This window comes from Talpa europaea (assembly GCF_964194135.1).
Source record: "Talpa europaea genome assembly, chromosome: 14".
In the NCBI taxonomy this organism is placed as follows: Eukaryota; Metazoa; Chordata; class Mammalia; order Eulipotyphla; family Talpidae; genus Talpa; species Talpa europaea.
The window spans coordinates 5,875,161-5,897,880 of NC_140082.1; the positions used below are offsets into that span (position 1 = coordinate 5,875,161).

A 22,720-nucleotide genomic window follows, 5' to 3' on the forward strand; every position below is an offset into this window, starting at 1 on the left:
CAGGCACGGGAGCGGGATTCAAAAGGCGCCATTCCCGCGCCACTGAACTGGGCTACAGCCTGCGTCCTGGAACTGAGGGCTTTGGAACTGACACCCGGGACACGAAATTAGGGGCGTGGGTTCCCCACGATGGCGGGGCACAAGGCAGACACAGCACCCCAAAGCCGTTGAGGTTTACCCTACCATTCCCGCTCTATTCCCTGTCCCACGGGGTGGAAAATCAGCTCCCCAAGGGCTCCAGGAGAGATCTCTGGCGCCACCTAGCGACTTGAAGCCAGCAGAGGCGCCTAGAGGAGCCAGTGGCCAGCTGGGGAGTTAGCCCACGCCGGGCCCCTTCCGACCAGTAATCTGAGCCCACAGGGGGAGCGAGCACCCACAGCCGGGGCAGACCAGGCGCGCAGAAGAGTGTGCCTGAGACCGGACGTGCAGGGAGTGGGTCCCACATCACCATCTTAGAACAGGGACATTTCTTCAGTAAAGACTGCCTGCAGAAGGCTTCCTCAGGAGCCAGAGGTGAGCGGGGGAAGTTCGCCCACGCCACACCCCATCTGGCCTGCAGTCCAAGCCCAGAGGGGGAGCAGGAACCCACCGCTGGGGCAGACCAGGCGCACAGGGGAGTGTGTCCCCACATCGGCATTTTAGAACAGGGACCTTTCTCCAGTAAAGACTGCTTGAAACTGACAGATGACTCCTGGAGGAACCAGAGGAGAGCAGAGAAGCTCACCCAAGATGCCGGCCAGTCCCAACTATACAGTGTCCCAACGCATACGGCAAATTAGAAAACAGACAGTAGGGAGGAGAAGAACCACACGCAACCTAGCAACTCCCCAGGGAAAAAGCACACCACAAAAAGAAAAGCAGCCCCCAGATTGCAACGACAGTAACTTGGAAGAACTTCTGAGCCTTCCAGAAAGAGAATTTAAAATTGCTGTGATTAAAAAACTGACAGAAGTCATAAAGGAAAACAATGATAAGGGAAAAATAATCAACGATCAGAAGAATGCAATTGAGTCCCTAGAGAGGGAAAACAATGGTCAGAAGAATGAAATTGAGTCCCTAAAGAGGGAAGTAAAAGAAATGCAGGAGATCAAAGAATTAATGGAAGAACTAAAGAATTCTGGGAAAAGCAATGAAAGCAGAATAGATGAAATGGAAGAACGAATAAGTACTCTTGAAGACACAGAAATAAAAAGAACCAAAACAGAAAAGGAAAGAGAAGTACGAAGGAAAAAGAACGATGAAAGACTTCGGGAACTATCTGACTCCATAAGGAAAGGAAATATAAGAGTTATAGGAATACCAGAAGGAGAGGAGAGAGATGTAGGAACAGAGAAAATATTCAAAGAGATAATTGAAGAGAACTTCCCAAATGTGAAGAAGGAGCTGAAAATTGATATACAAGAAGCAAGAAGAACGCCAAACTTCCACGACGAAAGGAAAAATACAGCAAGACACATAATAGTAAAGCTCCCAAGAATCCAGGACAAGGAAAAAATAATGAAGCTGGCAAGAGGGAAGAAACAAATAACATTCAAAGGAAAGCCAATCAGGCTGACATCAGACTTCTCCGAAGAAACACTACGGGCAAGGAGAGAGTGGAGGGACATAGTCAACAGACTCCAAGAAAACAGATGCTAACCAAGAATTCTCTATCCCGCAAAGCTCTCCTTCCTCTTTGAAGAAAGAATATGGACCTTCCCAGACAAACAGAAACTCCGGAATTTCATTACAACTAAACCCTCACTCCAAAAAATACTACAAGGAGTCCTAAAGCCAGAACCTCAGAGGGACGAATAACAATGAAAGAAGGCCAAAAAAAAAAAAGTTATTAAAAGAATAAATAAATAAAGGAAAGACAAACACAATGGCAAATACAGATGCTAACATATCAATATTAACTCTAAATGTAAATGGACTAAACTCTTCAATAAAAAGACACAGAGTTGCAGCCTGGATTAAGAAACAAAACCCAACCTTTTGCTGTCTCCAGGAAACACATTTAGCTACAAAAGATAAAAATAGGCTCAAAGTTAAAGGATGGAAAACAATCCTACAAGCAAATGGACCAAAAAAGAAATCAGGAACAGCTATACTTATATCAGATAAAACAGATTTCAAACTCAAAAAGATAAAAAGAGACCCCAATGGTCACTACATTATGATCAAGGGGACAATACTTCAAGAAGAAATAACACTCATTAACATATACTCACCAAACGAAGGAGCACCAAAATATATCAGACAACTGTTGTCCTCTCTGAAAACAGACATCAGAGAAAACACATACGTAGTGGGAGACTTCAACACACCACTATCAACAATGGATAGATCAACAAGACAAAAAATAAGTAAAGAAACCAAAGCTCTAAATAAGGACCTAGAGCAATTGGGCTTAACAGACATCTATAGAACACTAAACCCCAAAAAAACGGAGTACACATTTTTCTCAAGCGCACACGGATCATTCTCCAGGATTGATCACATACTGGGGCACAAGACAAACATCAACAGATACACCAAGATTGAAATCATATCAACCATCTTTTCTGACCATGAAGGCATCAAACTAGAAATAAACCATAAAAAGAAGGCAAGGAACTTTCCTACCTCATGGAGATTAAAAACCACACTACTGGAAGACCACTGGACTAATGAGGAGATCAAAGAAGAAATTAAAAAATTTTTTGAATTGAACGACAAGGAGGACACCAATATCCTAAATGTATGGGATGCAGCAAAAGCAGTAATAAGAGGAAAATATATAGCAATAGAAGCTCACAACAGGAAACAAGAAAGAACTCAAAGAAACAACCTAATCTCGAAGCTCAAAGATCTAGAAAAAGAACAACAAAAAAAACCCCAAACCCAGTAGAAGAAAAGAAATAATAAAAACCAAAGCAGAAATAAATGAAATTGAAACTAAAAAAACAATCCAAAAGATCAATGAAACCAAGAGCTGGTTCTTCGAAAAAATAAATAAAATAGATAAACCCCTAGCCAGGCTCACAAAGGAAAAAAGGGAGAAAGCACAAATAAACAGGATCATCAATGAAAGAGGAGAAATCACAACGGACACAGCAGAAATCAAAAGAATAATCAGTAACTACTATGAACAGTTATATGGAAACAAGTTCAACAATCTAGAGGAGATGGACAAATTCCTACAACTCTACAATCACCCAAAGCTAGATAAAGAAGAAATAGAACACCTAAACAGACCAATTACAATTAACGAAATTGAAATGGTAATCAAAAACCTCCCCAAAAACAAAAGCCCAGGACCTGATGGATTTACAAATGAATTCTACCAAACATTCAAAGATGAATTAGTGCCTATCCTTCACAAACTCTTCCAAAAAATTGAGAAGGAAGGGACAATACCAAACACGTTCTATGAAGCCAACATTACACTAATACCAAAACCGAACAAGGACAACACAAAAAAGGAAAACTACAGGCCAATCTCCCTAATGAACACTGATGCAAAAATCCTCAATAAAATTTTAGCCATCAGAATCCAACAATGTATCCACAAGATAATTCACCACGACCAAGTAGGATTCATTCCAGGGACACAAGGATGGTTTAACATCCGAAAATCAATCAACGTTATCCAACACATCAACAAAAAGAAATATAAAAACCATATGATAATATCAATAGATGCTGAGAAAGCTTTCGACAAAGTGCAACACCCATTCATGATAAAAGCCCTTGAAATTCTTGGGATACAAGGAACATACCTTAACATCATAAAGGCCATCTATGACAAGCCAACAGCCAGTATCATTCTCAATGGTGAAAAGCTGAAAGCAATTCCATTAAGATCTGGAACAAGACAAGGATGTCCACTCTCACCACTGCTTTTCAATATAATACTGGAAGTCCTAGCCAGGGCAATAAGACAAGAGAAAGACATCCAAGGAATCCAAATAGGAAAAGAAGAAGTCAAACTATCACTATTTGCAGACGATATGATATTATACATAGAGAACCCCAAAAACTCCACAGAAAAGCTAATTCAACTCATCAATCAGTTCAGTAAAGTGGCAGGATACAAAATCAACACGCAAAAGTCAGTAGCCTTCCTATACACAAAAAAAAATCTGAAGAAGAAGAAATCAAAAAAACCATCCCTTTTGTTATTGAAACAAAAAAAATCAAATATTTGGGAATAAATCTAACAAAAGAGGTAAAGGACCTATACAAAGAAAACTATAAAACACTGTTAAAAGAAATAGAAGAAGACACAAAGAAATGGAGAGACATCCCCTGCTCATGGATTGGAAGAATAAACATTGTTAAAATGGCCATCCTTCCAAAAGCAATATACAGATTCAATGCTATTCCAATCAAAATTTCAATGTCATTCTTCAAAGAAATAGAACAATTATTGATGAAATTCATATGGAATCACAAAAAATCCCAAATAGCCAAAGCTCTCCTGAAAAAAAAAGAAGGGAATGGAGGCATCACACTCCCAGACTTCAAACTATACTACAAAGCCATAATCATCAAAACTGCATGGTATTGGAACAAGAACAGACATACAGACCAATGGAATCGAATAGAAAATCCAGAAATAAACCCACAGATTTATGGTCAACTAATCTTTGACAAAGGAGCAAAGACTATGCATTGGAGCAAAGAAAGTTTGTTCAATAAATGGTGCTGGGAAAACTGGGTCGCTACATGCAAAAGAATGAAGCTTGACCACTACCTCACACCATACACAAAAATCAACTCAAAATGGATTAAAGAACTAGACATAAGACCTGAAACCATAAAATATATAGAAGGAAATATAGGCGAAACACTACGTGATTTGCACATCAAAGACATCTTTACAGACACATCACCCAAAGCAGTGATAGTGAAGGCGAAGATAAACAGCTGGGACTATATCAAATTAAAGAGCTTCTGCACAGCAAAAGAGACAATAACAAAAACAAAGAGAAACCCCACCAACTGGGAGAACATTTTTGCACCCAACACTAATGATAAAGGACTGATCACAAAAATCTGCAAAGAGCTGATGAGACTCAACAACAACAAAGAAAATAATCCAGTCAAAAAATGGGCAGAAGAGCTAAAAAGAAACTTCTCTGAAGAGGAAATGCAAATGGCCAACAGGCATATGAAAAAATGTTCAACATCACTTATCAGGGAAATGCAAATCAAAACTACCATGAGATACCATATTACACCAGTGAGAATGGCACATATTAAAAAAACTAGCAACAACAAATGTTGGCGAGGGTGTGGAGAAAAAGGAACTCTTCTGCACTGTTGGTGGGAGTGCAAACTGGTCCAACCACTGTGGAAAGCTGTGTGGAGATTTCTGGACCTACTAAACATAGAGCTTCCATATGATCCAACAATTCCACTCCTAGGTATTTACCCAAAGGACACAGAAACATCAATTCCAAAGAACACCTGCACCCCTATGTTTATAGCAGCACTGTTTACAATAGCTAAGCTTTGGAAACAACCCAAATGCCCAAAAATAGATGACTGGATCAAGAAGATGTGGTACATATATACCATGGAATATTACTCAGCATTCAAAAAAGATAAACACATGCAATTTGCAGCAACATGGATGGCGCTGGAAGGGATCATGCTTAGCGAAATAAGCCAGAAAGAAAAAGAAAAATACCGGATGGTCTCACTCATAGCAGGAATCTAGAAAACTTAAATAAGGGACCAGGAAAATGAATAACTATAAGAAAGTGAAAATCAAAATCAACAAAAAACTATGAACCAGAGACACTTTTAGGGGGGCGGGGGCGGGAGGGGAGGGATTGGGGCCAGAATGGGGGGGCTGCAATTGTATGGGGAATATAACAATAAAATTTATTATCTAAAAAAAAATAATAATAATAAAATACATAAGTGAAAAAAAACAAAGGATTTAATGATTAATAAAAAAATAAATAAAAATGAGTGAACATTTCAATAGATGCAAAGAAAAGCATTTGGAAAGAAATACAATGTCCATTCCTGAATTAAAAAAAAAATCTAACAACAAAAAACCTTTTTATCAAATGAGGAATAGTAGGGAATTTTTTCAAGTTAAGAACTTAAAAGAGGGCCTCCCTGGTGGCGCAGCAGTTGAGCACTGGGTTGTGAAGCTGCCCGCAGCCTCTGCAGCACTGGTTCAATCCCAGGCTGCTCCCCGGTCACTGGCGGAGGGTCCCACATGGAGCGCAGACCTCTCCTCCCACCCACTGCTCCCCTCAGCAGTGTACTTCGGTCCTTCTGCCTGCTCTGCTCCCCACTCTGGCTCTGGTGAATTCTCTCACCCTCCCGCGCTTCTGACTGTACCCAGTGCTTGTATAAATAAATAAATAAATCTTTGAAAAAATAAATGAAAGATTATTTAAAAAAAAAAAGAACTTTAAAAGAGAAAGGGAGGATAAAAGGCATCCAAATTGGAAAGGAAAGAGTAAAACTTTTATTTGCAGACAATCTGATGAGCCACATAGAAATGCCAATAGAATTTACAAAAGAGATGTTAACACTAATGAATATAGCTAAGTGGTGGGATAAAAGATCAACATAAAAATCTTTGACTTTTCATACTGACACAAATTGGAAATTCAAAGTTTAAAAATATTTTCAATAACATTAAAATATTTAAAAAACTTCTGTAAAAATCTGACAAGACATGTGAAACACTTATTCACTGAGAAGTAAAAAATATTGCAGAAAAATATTTAAGAAGACCTTAAGCAAATAACCAAAATATCCCCTGCTCATAGCTTGGAAGACTAAATATTGTTAAGCTGACATATCTCTCCGAATTGAACATTCATTTATTTTTTCCTTCTGAACACTCATTTGGCACACTTCCTTTGAAACTACTGGGTTGTGGGGCCTCCCCGGTGGCGCAGCAGTTGAGCGCTGGGTTGCGAAGCTGCCCGCGGCCTCTGCGGCGCTGGTTCGATCCCCGGCTGCTCCTCCACCACCGGAGGAGGGTCCCACATGGCGCGCAGACCTCTCCTGCCGCCCGCTGCTCCCCTCAGCAGTGCACTTCGGTCCTTCTGCCTGCTCTGCTCCCCGCTCTGGCTCTGGTGAATTCTCTCACCCTCCCGCGCTTCTGACTGTACCCAGTGCATGTATAAACAAACAAACAAAACAAACAAATAAATAAATAAAATAAAATAAAATAAAATAAAAAGAAAATTGAAACTGGTGTACATTTAAAAAAAAAAAAAAAGAAACTACTGGGTTGTCAGAAAAGTCATGACACATTTTTGCAACAGATGGCACTAGTTCATTTTTGGAAGTATTAGAGTCATTCTCATCTATGTTATTGTAGCCATTTGACAGTTGACAGTTATAGATTCATTCCAAAAAAATAAGAGATTTGGTTGCATTATGGAGCTTTTACAAATTGAAGATAAAAAACTAAACTGCATTTTCACCATATTTTACTGTTTTACTTTCATAAAGGGAAAAACGCGTGTCAAGCTCATGAAAGCTGCATAAAGTTTATGATTACAATGCTCTACAAGAACGTCAGTGCCAACGATGGTTCACAAAAATCCATGCTGGTGATTTTGATGTCAACAATGCTTCTCGGTCAGGGAGGCCCACTGAGGTTGATGAAGGCAAAATCAAGGCAGTGATTGAGTCAAACTCATATTACAGGACACCAGAAATAGCAGAAACATTGAACATACATCATTCAAGCGTTCACAACCACCTGAAAAAACTGGGATACGGAAGCAAGCTCAATGTTTGGGATCTTCATGAAATCAAAGAAGTTCATTTGATGGCGTGTATAAACATCCTGTGGAATGCTCAATAACATAAGGAAAATGATCCTTTTTTTTAATTTAAGATTTATTTATTTGTTTGTTTGTTTGTTTATTTATTTATACAAGCACTGGGTACAGTCAGAAGTGCGGGAGGGTGAGAGAACTCACCAGAGCCAGAGCGGGAAACAGAACAGGCAGACTGACGAAATACACTGCTTTGAGGGGAGCAGCGGGCGGCAGGAGAGGTCTGCGCGCCATATGGGACCCTCGCAGGTGGCCGGGGATCGAACCGGCACTGCAGAGGCTGCGGGCATCTTCGCAGCCCAGGGCTCAACCACTGCGCCACCAGGGGGGGCCCAAAATGATCCTTTTTTAAGCAACTGATAATGGTGACGAGAAGTGGATTGCTTACAACAATGTGGTGCGCAAACAGCCTTGGTCCCGACATGAGGATCTGCCTCAGACGACACTGAACGCAGATGTTCATCAGAGGAAGCAATGCTCTCCGTGAGGTGGGATTTTAAAGGGTGTTGTGTTTTGCAAGCTCTTACCAAGGAACCAAACAATCAATCTGAATGTGTACTGTTGGCAACTGGAAAGTTTGAATGAATCCATCATCCAGAAATGTCCAGAGCTCATTAATTGTAAAGGAGTTGTGTTCCATCACAACGTGAGACCACACACAAGTCTGATCATCCATCAAAAATTACTGAAGCTTGGATGGGACGTGTTGCCACATACACCACACTCGCCTGACCGTGCACTGTCAGACTTCCACTTGTTTTGCTCTCTTCAAAACACCTTGTGTGGTATAATGTTCAGTCAGATGAGGCTGTAAATCAGCACCTTGTTCAGTTTTTCGCTGATAAAGATAGGTCCTTCTATGAACGAGGAATCATGAAGTGTACTGAAAGATGGCAAAAGGTTATCGAACAAAATGGGTAATATATCATTGATTGATCTTTGTTCTTTATATAAATAAATGACCTTTGAAAAACACTGAAAAATTTCGTCATGACTTTCCCAACAACCCAACAGGTTATTTAGGAAAATTTTCTTTTATTCTTAGAGAAAAACCTCACAGAAATGGGATCCCAGTCATTCAAATGCTTTAAGCACCCCACTCTTTCAGGGTCTCCAGTTGGTTTTCATGTTTAAAAACTGGTCCATCGGGCATATTTCTAACCAAACAGACTGACTTAACCGAAAATAATTTAGAACATCAATGTCCATTGATGAACTTTCAATCTTCCCAAACTTACTTTTCTCAAAATTTAGTTGGTCAGTCAATGGCTCTAAAACAGGTGAAACCCAATGGGATACCTATTCTGAGGCCTCCCAACATTTCAGGACCCTAATATTGCTCCTCTGCAATATACTTTGCAAATTAACTACGGTAAACAAAAAAAGAAAAAATGGCTCTGATATTTCTATGCACCTTTAGAGTCATCATCCTCCTTCTGCACCACCTAATCTTCTACACAATAATTTTCTTGCCAAATTTTCCCTTTCCTTTGAACTGATCAGAAACTCCCAGCTCTTCCCACTCCTGTATTTCTATCAGCTTGGTGAGACAAGCCTCCAGACTGAGAATGAGTTTCCGTGTGTCCTTACTGACACAGGAGTCACACTCTCTCAATGCTCAACGAAACTGCTACCAAGCAGCTCTGCCTCTGAGTGCTAACACAGTTCAAATAGTGGAATTCTCTTTAAAAAAAACTCAACAGGTTACTATATTTGAACCTATTTCCTTCTCTTTAGGCCCTTTAAGAAACACCTATTCTTTTCTCCTTACTTCTTCTACTCATATTCATTTATGAGGTTGAGACTTCTTAGAAAAGTACCATTCTGGGACTTCATTTTCTCAAAATGGGGAAGTAATTCTATTGTAGAATTTGACAGTAGCTATCAAAATAGCCAACTGGACCCATGAAATGACCCTCTGACATCCTTTATGTGCTCCATTTTGGAAGACAATATAACTTATTCTGGGGACACTGGTTATTTGTCCCTGTTGGGTCAGTTATTTTATTATTTATTATAATAATTATATAATGTATTATTACATGATATAATATAATTATAATAATATATTATATATGATATTATAATATATAATCATTATATATAATTACTTATTATAATAATTATTTTATTAACTGCTCCTCTCCTAACTCTTTATTACTGTAATAGCCTTAGCACTGCTGTTCACCCTTTTAATGGGCAAAATCTTCAACTGATACTGGCAGAATTCCCAAAACCTCTCCCCAGAATTAATCAGTATCAGGCCTCTCGTGGTGGCGCAGCGGTTGAGTGCTGGGTTGCGAAGCTGCCCGCAGCCTCTGCAGCGCTGGTTCAATCCCTGGCTGCCAGCGAGGGTCCCACATGGTGCGCAGACCTCTCCTGCCGTGCCCACTGCTCCCCTCAGCAGTGTATTTCGTCGGTCTGTCTGTTCTATTCCCCACTCTGGCTCTGGTGAATTCTCTTACCCTCCCTTGCTTCTGACTGTACCCCGGTTCTTGTATAAATAAATAAATAAATCTTAAAAAAAAAAAGAATTAATCAGTATTCTATAAATGAAGAAGCCCTTCAAGATCTTAAGACCTTATACAGGATCACAAGACTCAGGGCCTCATTAACTCCTTTAGCAGTCCCTATTATACCCTTATAATAGCTGCAAGAAAACCCAGGCCAGGAATGGAAGCTTGTCTAGGACCTCCAAACAGTAAATAACACATTCTCTCAGCACTCTTGTTCCTAACCCTCAAATGCTATTGATATCCATTCCCAATGAAAGCAAAATTTTCACTAGAGTAAACCTATACAATGCATTCTTTAGCGTTCCAGTTGATGACACCAGCCAATATCTTTTTGCCTTCATTTGGGGGGGGAAAAAAACCAGTAATATACTAGGACAGTTAATATCCCAGGGATTCACAGAGAGTCCTTCTTACCTTCCACAAATCTCAAAGGCTGATTTAAATTATATAAAGTTATCTACAGGCCATACTGTGTTACAAGTTGACTTGCTTTTCTGCCCTTCTTAGACCTCTTCACAGGAAGACAGCATCTACCTGCTAAAATATTTGGCCCCTGGTCTCGCTGGTGGCGCAAGGGGTTGAGTCTCAGCACTATAAAGCTATCTATAGCATGAGATCGATCCCAGGCCAGGGAGCTGACACACATGGCACAGCAGACCTTTCCTGTCTGGCCTGCTGCTCCCCTCAGCAGTGTATTTCAGTAGATCTGCCTGTTCTGCTCCCGACTCTGTCTCTGGTGAATCCCCTCACTGTCACCCTCTCACCCCCCTGCACCTCTGGCCTAGAGCCCAGTTCTTGTATGCATAAATAAATAAATCTTTAAAAAATAAAAAGAAAACATAAAATGATTTGCCCTAAGGTCTCCAAAGGAAGACTGCAGTTTGCTCAAACTCAGGTTTGATATTTGGAGCACCTTATCTCAGAACAAAGATTACGTTTGGATCCAGATAGCCTTATGGCATCCTGAACCTTCCCAAATCTAAACCATTTACAAGGCTTTCTTGACTAGCTAATTACTGTCACAACTGGATTCCAATATTCTCTCATGTGGCCCAGTCATCTTACTAGAAAACAACAAACCTGATCTTATTACTTGAGAGAATCAAAATGATATATCATTAGGAGTCCTGAAAACAGCTTAATCGAGCTCTATACCGTTGAACTTCCTAGTCATCACATTCTTTTTCCTTTTTTGTATGTGAACAGAAAGTGAGTGCCCCTGGAGTACTCATCCCAGAAACATGACGTTCATCATCAATCTATAGGTATTTTAGCCAGTAACTGGTTTTATAGCATAAGGACGCTTCCTTGTCACGTAGTCATTTCTGCCACTGCCCTTTTGAGGCCACTGAAGAAATAATGATGAGATCCCCTTTAGCCATTTTGTACACTATGCAGAAGTCCTCCTTCATTCCTACCAGGCTCAAATTTTTCAGTCCAGTTGCTTTACTTCCTATGAAATTATTTTATTAACTGCTCCTCTCCTAACTCTTTATTGCTATAATAGCCTTAACACTGCTGTTATTCCTTGCTTCATTGACAAAACCCCTCAGTCACTTCAGTCTTGATAGAACATCTTTTATTCCTCATGAGAGTTTAAAGTAAACTTCTCTAGTTAATGTAGATTTTTTCCTAGTTTATTGGTGATCCTTATTTAAAGGATGAAAATGGTAAATACCATGCTGGATGGTATCCTATTTTAACACCTGCTGAAGTAGTTTTAAGCAGCACCTTTGCCTTTGACCCAACAAGCTGAATTATGTGCTCTTACTTGGGCTTGTACTTTAGGAAGGGAAAACTGCAAACATTTATACTTATAACTGGTATGCTCTGGAGTAGCCCATGACTTTGGTATGTTATTTAAATGTTACAGGGCAACCTCGCTCTTAAATGGGTTGCCTGACTATGGGTCCTCATCTGCGCGCTTAAAACGTACACTGCAGGCATTCACAAAAGGTTAACAATGGTTTATGCACAAGGGAAAGGGAATTGAGGAAATGTACAACTCAGGGAGGAAAGAGGGAGATAAATTCTTAAATGTGTCCTACCCGTTCTGCCAACCTGGAATCCCAAATGACCAGCCGAGACCAAACCTGCCTGGCAAAGCTCACAAGCCAAGAACTCCCCACCCCCACTAACATGGCTGGTTTTTATTTACAAACAGAGAAAATGGCTGCTTAACTCTGTCGTTAGGTCATCACAATTTCCCTTTGGGGATCATGGGATTTGTAGTTCCCGGTGTCTTGATGGAGTGGGGGTGGCATCCACAAAACCTGTATGGAGTTTGCTCAGGACATCCTTTCCCCCTAACAGAAACAGCAAGATTTCCTTGTCTCTATGGAAAAAATATTAAAAATGGCCTTATGTGAGGGCCTCACAGGAGTTGAAGTCTCAGCGTTATCAAGCTTTCACCAGCCAACGTGGCATGAGTTTGATCCCCAGCCAGGGACCTGACCCACATGGCACAGCAGACTTCTCTGACCTTGCCCGCTGCTCCCCTCAGCAGAGTATTTCAGTTGATCTCCCTGTTCTGCTCCCCACTCTATCTCTAGTGAAACTTCTCAACCACCTGCACCTCTGGTCTACATCCTAGTTCTTGTATGCATAAAAATGGCTTTATGTGAAAATTTTATTAGACATCATGTTCTTGCTAACTGCCTTGACTATTATTAAGACCCATGGAAATCCAAACTTCACTCCCTACAAGCTAAATGAAACCACCTCACTGATTACTTCCATCAAAAAATCCTGTTCTCAAGAAAAACGAATAGCTAACCTTCTCCCATAGTCCAAAAGGATATTTTCCTAGATGATAACTTGGAAAAATTGGTTAAAGATGCTCAACAAATATTTCCAGTAAAGGAAAAACAATATTGGAAATCAAACAACTATTAGCACATTAAAAAAGAACTCTGGTTTGGCAAAACAATAATCTAGACTTAGCAGAAATTCTAAGATTCCCATTACTTACCACCATGCATACATTAAACCACTATTCTGCTGACAAAATAATCTCCATGAACCAATATTGGTGGAAAAAAAATATTAATAAGGCCACAAAAATGTCAACTTCACTGTCCAACCTGTCCAAAATACAATCTAGAAAAACCCATTTCCACTGCACTAGAATACTTGGAATTATCTCATGGACCATTCAAACTCTGGTAATTGGATTTTACACAGCATCCCTGTCTTGTAGTTATAAGTATTGTAGGCTGAAATAATGATCCCAGTGATGAGTGATAGAGTTTATCAACAATCAAAGTGAGGGTCTGAACCCACAAAGTCTGACAGGTTTACTGCAAGAACTACTCTGCCAGTCACAAGTTTGAAATAGAAACCTAGGAAAGATGGAAATAATTGTTTTCTTATGTCAAAAATTACAGTAATCAAAAACCATCAATTTTTGATAAAGGTTTCTGGTTTTCATTCACAGGTATTGAAGTGTCAAACATTTCCATTTTTCTAGGTTAGAACTATTGTCTCTACATCAAGGGAGGCTAGACATCAGAGTAGTTAAACATTACCCTAACTCTGCTTATGAGAGTCTTGGTTGAGTACTCATTGTCTTGATCTTCCTGTAACTGTCTTCTGGTCAGCAACAGACGTCAATAGGTTGTTGATATAACTTCCTCATAGGCACATGACATTTTCTGCATGACTTCTTCACAGAACAAGGCCAGCCAGTTCTGACTGTTAGTCTGTGCAATGGCTCTGAACTTTTTTTCAGCCTGTCAGATCAGGGAAAGGGTCCCCAAAATGAAATCTTAGTTCTCAATATGATTTAGTCATGGTTTGTATATTTTCCCCCAACCAGTTTTTCCCTGCTTCTTCTGTGGATGAAATTCTGTTACAAAAGGTGATCTCTATCTGGTAAAGCCCTTCTCAAACTTCACATTAATTGGGGAAACCATTTTACCAGTTAGGTGCTTCAACTAATCTGTGCTGTTTGGCCAGTTTTGCAACATTGTCATTGTGCTTACCATTTTCAGGGTTAGTCAACTGCACTAACAGCACTAGTTAAGACTCAACTGACAAAATCTGTAGAAACCCTGTGAATACTGTGGCCAAAAGTTTGCTGTTGATCCTACTGAATCTCAGATTCACTTCCCTTGTAACTCATAAACTCACCTTTTGAGATAGTCACATGATGTACAATGTACTTGGCCCTGCTTCTTTTGAGTCATAGTTAATAAAAAGAGATACAATTCAATGTTGCAAAGATGTAACTGCTTCTATTAAAGATAACCATGCCTTGGGGCCTCCCCGGTGGCGCAGCGGTTGAGCGCTGGGTTGCGAAGCTGCCGGCGACCTCTGCGGTGCCGGTTCGATCCCCGGCTGCTCCCCGGCCACCGGAGGAGGGTCCCACATGGCGCGCAGACCTCTCCTGCCGCCCGCTGCTCCCCTCAGCAGTGTACTTCCGTCCTTCTGCCTGCTCTGCTCCCCGCTCTGGCTCTGGTGAATTCTCTCACCCTCCGTGCTTCTGACTGTACCCAGTGCATGTATAAACAAAGAAACAAAGAAACAAACAAATAAATAAATAAAACATGCCTCTATAAAAAAAAAAAAAAAAAAGATAACCATGCCTTGGCAGAACAATCTCCCAGCATACTCCTGGGAGATGAAGGCCTTAAACATTATACCTTGCACCTATAGATTTAATCTATTGGAAAAGACATCTCCAGAAAGACTCTCTTCAACTGCACAGGAACGGCTTGTTAGGTACTACTAACCAACCCTGTGCCATTAAACTCTAGAAAACAAACCCTGAGATTTGCAAGTCACATCTAAAAAAGAGCCAAACTCTGGGGCCTTCCTGGTGGCACAAGGAGTTAAGCACCGCACTATGAAGCAATCCGCAGCCTCTGCAGCTTGAGTTCGATTCCCGGCTGGCCAGGGAGAAACCCACATGGCGAAGCAGATCTCTCCTGTCTCTCCTGCTGCTCCCCTCAGCAGCGTATTTCAGTCAGCCTGCCTGTTCTGTTCCCTACTTTATCTCTGGTGAATCCTCACCCTCCACATCTCTGGCGTGTACCCCAGCTCTTGTATGTATAAATAAATAAATCTTTAAAAAAAAAAAGAACCAAACTAACTACACATGCACAACGTCTGGCAGTCTGAACACTGAAGTAGATGATATCTGATAAGATGACTTTCCCAAGATATCCCATGATACAAGGCCTGAATACTATTTCTCACCATTTTCATAAAAAGACAATGTCCTTGTCCTTATTACTCAATCCCTTGTGAAAAGGAAACCTTTCTTTTGATTATGGCCTTTTGGAAACAGCCTCATTATGATCCTATAATTAATCTTTTCACTTGCTTCTTGAAGGGTTAGAAGGTTTAGTTTTCACAAAAGTCTTTCTTTCATCTAGATTATTAACTGACTGAATTCTTATCCAAATTCATGCTCTTTGAATTTACAACCTTTCAGGTCATGTTACTAGATAAAACATTTGGTTCCAAATAGTTATTTTAGATAGCAATGCTGTTTTGCTATTTTTTGCAAAGAGTTCATCAGCTATTGCTTCATATTTATTCCTACACTGTCTTCCAAATGCAGTCTGTTATTTTCTGCATTCACTCATCTATTTTCTATGATGTACACATTAAGGTGATGTTAACACAACACTTTGAGATGATCTCCAACGCCCACAACCTTGAGAAGATATGCAAGTTACATGGAAAGTGCCTGAAAGTTGTCACTCTTACCCCTCCTTGTTACTCAAATGTGGCCTCAATAGGTTTCCAATCTGGGCAATTTGCTTCTGATGTTAGATATAACACCACAATACTTAGGGATGGTCCCTCCTAGTAGTGCAAGACAAAAGTCACTGAATTCAGAAAACCTGATTCTTGGTCAGCAATGCTTTTAGAGAAAGATCTTGATCAAAAGAGGGAAATGAATAAAAGAAATTTCATTTGAAATAAAGTCAGGAGGCCCAGAGGGGGAACTCTCATACTACTACTCAATCAGATGTTACAACATTAATAGGAAGAATCATCAATTACAGAAATCAACAAAAAGAGTAATCAACGCTAGACTTTTCCCATTCCTAGCAATTCAGCCAGTGAGAGATCATCACTACCACCCTGAACACTCACTTTTCAACCAGTGGACTTTTGTTCAAAACATCTCCAAATGTCCTCTTTCTACCTTATAAAATAATTTGACTCTCCTCTAATTGCTGGATTTGCCAACAGCTTTTTGCTATAATTTGTTTGTTCTGAATTGCAACTCCTCTGCTATTCCCAAATAAGCCCATTTGTTAGTAAAATAACTCACTATTTTATTTTTTAGGTCAAAACCACATTAATACAGGGGCTTCCTGGTGACGCAGGGGTTAAAGTCTCAGCACTATGAAGCTACTGGCAGCCACTGCAGCACAAATTTGATCCTCAGCCAGCCAGGGAGTTCACCCACATGGCACAGTGGACCTCTCCTGTCTCACCTGCTGCTCCCGTCAGCAGTGTATTTCAGTAGATCCACCGGTTCTGCTCCCCACTCTGTCTCTGGTGAATCCTCTCACCCCTCTTACTTCTGGACTAGACCCCAATTCTTGTATGCATAAATAAATAAAATGAATTGAAAAAACACACATACATATACAACTTTTTCTTTTTTTTTTTTGGACAGCAGTGTAAGGCAATGTATTGCAAATAGGATAGTCTTTTCAACACATAGTGCTGGAACAATAATACATGCAAATAGTAAAAAAATGAATTTAGACCCATTCGTATATGACACCATATACAAATATTAACTAAAATTGGACCAAGATGAAAATGTAAACCCTAAAATTATAAAGCTCCTAAAAGAAAACAGGAGAAAATCTGTACTTTGGGGTTAGACAAAGACTCTGGATAGAGAACTAAAAACCCAATGAAAGAACAAGCTGATAAATTGAACTTCATCAAAATGAAAGCCTCTGTTGGCAGCAAACCTCTCCTGTCTCGCCTGCTGCTCCCCTCAGCAGTGTATTTCAGTAGATCTGCCTGTTCTGCTCCCCACTGTCTCTGGTGAATCCTTTCACTCCCCGCATCTCTGGTCTGCACCCCAGCTTTTGTATGCATAAATAAATCAATCTTTAAAAAATATTTTAAAAAAATGAAAGCCTCTTATGTTCAAAGGAAGCTGTTAAGGGAATAAAAAGAAAAATCACAGTTCTGATAAAGGAAGAAAAATCTTAGTTCTGATAAAAGACCTGTATCCTTAATATATAAAGAATTCTCAGCTTTGCCGCATCTACTGCGAGAATGAAGACCATTCTCAGCAATCAGACTGTCGACATTCCAGAAAATGTTGACATATCCCTGAAGGGTCGCTCTGTTATTGTGAAGGGCCCCAGAGGCACCCTGTGGAGGGACTTCAATTACATCAATGTTGAACTCAGTTTGCTTGGGAAGAAAAAGAAGAGGCTCCGGGTTGACAAATGGTGGGGAAATAGAAATGAACTGGCTACTGTTTGCACTATCTGTAGTCATGTACAGAACATGATCAAGGGTGTTATACTGGGCTTCCATTATAAGATGAGGTCTGTGTATGCTCACTTCCCTATCAACGTTGTTATTCAGGAGAATGGGTCTCTTGTTGAAATCCGAAATTTCTTGGGTGAAAAATACATTCGTAGGGTTCGGATGAGACAAGGTGTTGCTTGTTCAGTATCTCAAGCCCAGAAAGATGAGTTGATTCTTGAAGAAAACGACATTGAACTTGTATCAAATTCAGCTGCTTTGATTCAGCAAGCCACGACAATTAAAAACAAGGATATCAGGAAATTTTTGGATGGTATCTATGTTTCTGAAAAAGGAACAGTTCAGCAAGCTGATGAATAAGATTTAAGTTGTCCAGCTACAGAGTAGCAAGATAATGGATGATTTCTTAGACCTATTTGTGATACATCTTTAAATGCAATAATAAAAGTCATCATTGATTTGGGACTTTTTTTTTCCCTTAAGCAGATTATCCTTTCAAACTTTTAAGAAAATAAACAGTTCAAGTCAGTTCTAGTGTGCTAAGAAAAGTAACAAGAAACAGTTTTACCAAAGGACTTTACAGAGAAAAGGCTTGAATCTGATTTCCAAAGGAATATCAAGGGTGTTACAGGCAAGAGGAATATAGTAACAGTGTCAGATGACTTGAAATTGTTAATTGGATATAGAAATTAAGAAATTTTGTAGTGATCTAAAATTGAATGTTGTGAGGCAAGTATGCGTCATTCACTTGTCTCTACCAGTAACTTTTTGTGAAAAGGCAAATGAGAAATAGAACAAAGAGTTTTGGTAAGAGCTGGAATATTGAGTTTATGATAAACATGGTTTCAGTGCTCCAGGATCCTCTCAGTCTTAAATCTTTGATTTGCTTTAGGCATTTATTTCAGCATCCTAGTCCCTCATGATTTTAAATTAAGAAAAAATTGATAACAATCACTTGGAACATGTATGTATTAGTGAGACCTTAAGCCAAATAAATAGGGTTTTTCTATATTAAAGAGTTAATCTTTGGTTTGAAAATGGTTAAATTTTTTATATGTAAATTAAACACTGTAGTGTTTAAAATTGTGGGAAAAAAAGAATTATCATAGTTATATAATTAACAGTTATAAACAGTTACAAGATTAATGAACATTGATATTAAGCTAAGCAAAAAGAAAGTAGATACAAAAGGACAAATATATGATTCTAGGGCCTCCCCGGTGGTGCAGCGGTTGAGCGCTGGGTTGCGAAGCTGCCTGCAGCCTCCGCGGTGCCAGTTCGATCCCCGGCTGCTCCCCGGCCACCGGAGGAGGGTCCCACATGGTATGCAGACCTCTCCTGCCACCCGCTGCTCCCCTCAGCAGTGTACTTCGGTCCTTCTGCCTGCTCTGCTCCCCACTCTGGCTCTGGCGAATTCTCTCACCCTCCCGTGCTTCTGACTGTACCCAGTGCATGTATAAACAAAAAAAACCAAACAAATAAAATAAATAAATAAATAAAACATGCCTTTATTAAAAAAAAATATATGATTCTACTGAAATGAAGTACAGTAGTCAAATTTACAGAGACAGTAATAGAATAGTGGTTAACAGTGGATATGAGGTAGGAGAATGGAGAGTTAATATTTAATGGTTCAGACTTTTGTTTGGGATGGTAATATTTTCTGGAGTTGTAATGTAGAAGCTGTAGAAAATTTCCAGAGGATAGTGGTGACAAATGAACAACAATGTGAATGTACTTAATGCCATTGAACTATAAATATATTTAAGAAAAGTTAAGATGGCAAATTTTATGTTGTGTTTTTTAACAGAATTTAATGATTAAACATTAAGTTCTGTGTTATATATATTTCATCACAATTAAAAAATAATTAACTTCTAGCTTCCTATACACATACAAAAAGAAAAACCCTAGTATGTTCAAGCCTGTATATCCAATCATTCCCACTGATTAAAAATAAAAACTCTGGGAAAAATGTAAAAATCAACGACTTCAGGATTTTGGAAAGTAAAAAAAAGCAGGTGGATTATGAGAGGGAGTTAAACATGGAGAAGTAAACTACCCAGAAGTAAAATTCTCAAACTCTATTTCTCTCTTTTTATGTCTCACAGCTTTGCCTCAGTGCTCACAATGCTGCTCAATGAAAGCACCTATAACTCAAGAGAAACCCATCTTTTTGGTTTCAGAAAGCAAAGAAGAATCTTTCCCTCAGGCAGGAAAATGTGGAGTGAGGGGAAACCAGAAGTGAAAGAACCAGAAAAGAGGGTACTCTTACTTCTGGATACGAATTCATACAAGTCACAGTCTAATCACTGAACCATGCTTGTACATAGCAACCCCAAATCAGGAGTCAACACTTAGAAAAACAGACTAAGATTGAACCATGCCCTTAAAATACTGACACAAAATTCACATTCCAAACCTAATTAGGTTGATTACTTACCAAAACAAAAACATTAGTATTCTCCAGAGAATTATAAAAGAACCTAGAGTCTATGTTCTTGTTACTTCCAAGACTATAATATATTTCCTTATCTGAGAAAACAATATAACCTTAACTGTGTTTAATTCATGAGACTTGATTAGCACGGCTGAGTAAAGTATGTCTCTTATACACTTAAACTTACATAAGATAGTAACATATTAGTATAAGGATTCATACTATCAATTACATATTATTATATTTTCCTACTAAAATCAAAGAATTTTCCCTTGTATTAACAAATCCCAGGAGAACCATCCGGCAGGAAGTTCAGACTGCATTTTATCTCTACTATTTTCACCCTGTTAAGTCTTAGAAGTACAGGAGAAACATTATATACTAATGCTACTGTGTGGAATAATACGGTGATAAAATTCATAAAAGATACATAACCCATGTATGGTAATCTGTAATATTTCCAAAAGACAATGTTTATTATATTACTATAATTTTCAAAACCAATAATCCCAAAAGATGTTATAGAAAAATATTTCACTACATGAAAAATATTTTGTTACAGGAGAAAAATGTTCATAATTTCTTGAATAAGAAAAATAAATTACAAAAGTATTAACGTATTATTTTGTTTAGAAAATATCTGGAAAGATGTATAAAATACATAAAATATTAAAGTGATTTTATCTGAGTGATCTTAATTTCTTAACTTTTTGCTTCTCTGAATTTTCCAAATTTTCTATAATAATGTTTTTTAGTATGGAAAAAGAATAAAAGTCATTGTTTCAAAGTGTAACAATAAAGAAAAGGGTCCAATTTCCCTGGATGAACTAGTTTTGCTTCCTACTTAGATCTAAAGTTGTACATTTCTTGCAAGGTACAGTCATAATTTAGTAGCACTCACCTGTCCAACTGCTTGCAGGTTATAGCAGACAGTGTCCTTATTGACTGCTGAGGTTCCATAAAGAAGCACCTCAATGAGCCAGCATATCCCCAGGAAGAGGTCAGAGAAGCTCAGATAAAAGAGCGGCCTTATCTGTCAAAGCAATAAAAGCTTCATGTTATATAGCTGTAGCCAAGAAAATATACTACCAATTTTCATGTTTTAATTTTCTAGTAGAAAACTGGGTATACTTATTCTGGAACCTCAGCCATTGGTATACTCAGGGGCTGTAAGGGAATATTCCAGGTAGGAAGGAATCTGTAATTACAACTACCCCAACTGTCCTGGAATAGGAATACTCATAGATGAATTAGTATTAAAACTTCCTCCTCAGAGACAGTCTTTTCAGATACAGAATCAAAGAAGGAACGAGCTGATGAGAAATTTTTGATGACGGGAGACACACCACAAATGGGAAAGTGCTCTAGCTGCACAGCCAACATCTCTGAAAATAGGAAATGAGATCAATCACCAAGTGTTGAAAGATATGGTTGAGGACTTAAATGTAACAGACTTTTCTTATACCTTAATATAGTTTAATTTGCTATGGTTGATAGCTGTAGCTTAATTTCTTTTTTTCTTTAATGAGGTATTATTGACAAATAAAATTGTTAGATATTTAATATGTATAATGTGATGATATGAAATACATATACACTGTGATTTTCTCTATCAAGTGTATTAATATATATATCACCTCACATATCTACTTTTTTTTGTTAGAACATTTAAATTCTACTCTCCTAGCAAATTTCAATTATAAAATATAGTGTTATCAACCATAGTCGCCCTGTTATACATTAGCTCCTCAGATTTATTCACCTTGTAACACAGGTTTCCATATCAATGAAAAGTCAAAGAGTGGGAAAATATCAGTATGAGTAGTGCCTGTTGTTTCTCAATTTCTGACCACACTGGTCAAATTTGTCTTTCTTACTTTTTAGTATCCTTCTCTTTTTGGCCTCCTAACTCCCATTTTTCTAAAAATAGTTTTGGTCCTTCTATTGAGAAAATTGTAAGATGTTTACTGAGAGACACCAAAGACCTATACTGAAGACATACCTCATTCTCATGTATTGAAAGATTCAATATTATAAAAATGTCATTTCTCCACACATTAGTAGTAGAGAGTAAACGAAATCTCAGTTACATCTCAACATATTTTCTTGTGGAATTTGACAAGTTGGCTTTAAATCTGTATTTGTAGGCCTCCCTGGTGGCGCAAGGGGTTAAGCACAGCATCATGGAAGCTATCCACAGCTTCTACAGCATGAGTTCTAGCCCCCCTAGCCAGGGAGCTATCCACATGGCCCAGCAGACCTCTCCTGACTCGCCCGCTGCTCTGCTCAGCACTGTATTTCAGTCTGCCTGTTCTGCTCCCCACTCTGTCTCTGGTGAATCCTCTCACCGCCACCCCCACCTGTGCCTCTGGCCTGTACCCCAGTCTTGTATGCATAAATGGATAAATCTTTTTAAAAATCTGTATTTGTAGAGAATTTTATATACAGAAATACAAAATTTCAAGATAACCAAGACACTTTTGAAAAAAGGGGAA

The 22,720-nt window shown here is 38.9% G+C and overlaps 2 protein-coding genes across 2 annotated transcripts in view; one reads left to right on the forward strand and one right to left on the reverse strand.

Moving 5' to 3' along the window:
• TMEM116 (transmembrane protein 116) overlaps positions 1-22,720 on the reverse strand; it is a gene marked incomplete at both ends in the record, with an annotated part of 53,825 nt that overhangs the window by 23,348 nt on the left and 7,757 nt on the right. Inside the window, one exon of the mRNA XM_084253190.1 lies at positions 21,127-21,258. Coding sequence (XP_084109316.1) covers positions 21,127-21,258 — 132 coding nt within the window. The remainder of the gene's footprint in view (positions 1-21,126; positions 21,259-22,720) is intronic.
• LOC311184087 (large ribosomal subunit protein uL6-like) lies at positions 17,552-18,145 on the forward strand (the record flags this gene model as incomplete). The annotated part of the gene is made up of 1 exon (XM_084253916.1): positions 17,552-18,145. The coding sequence occupies exon 1, from the start codon at positions 17,567-17,569 to the stop codon at positions 18,143-18,145; it is 579 nt and encodes a 192-aa protein (XP_084110042.1). The 5' UTR covers positions 17,552-17,566.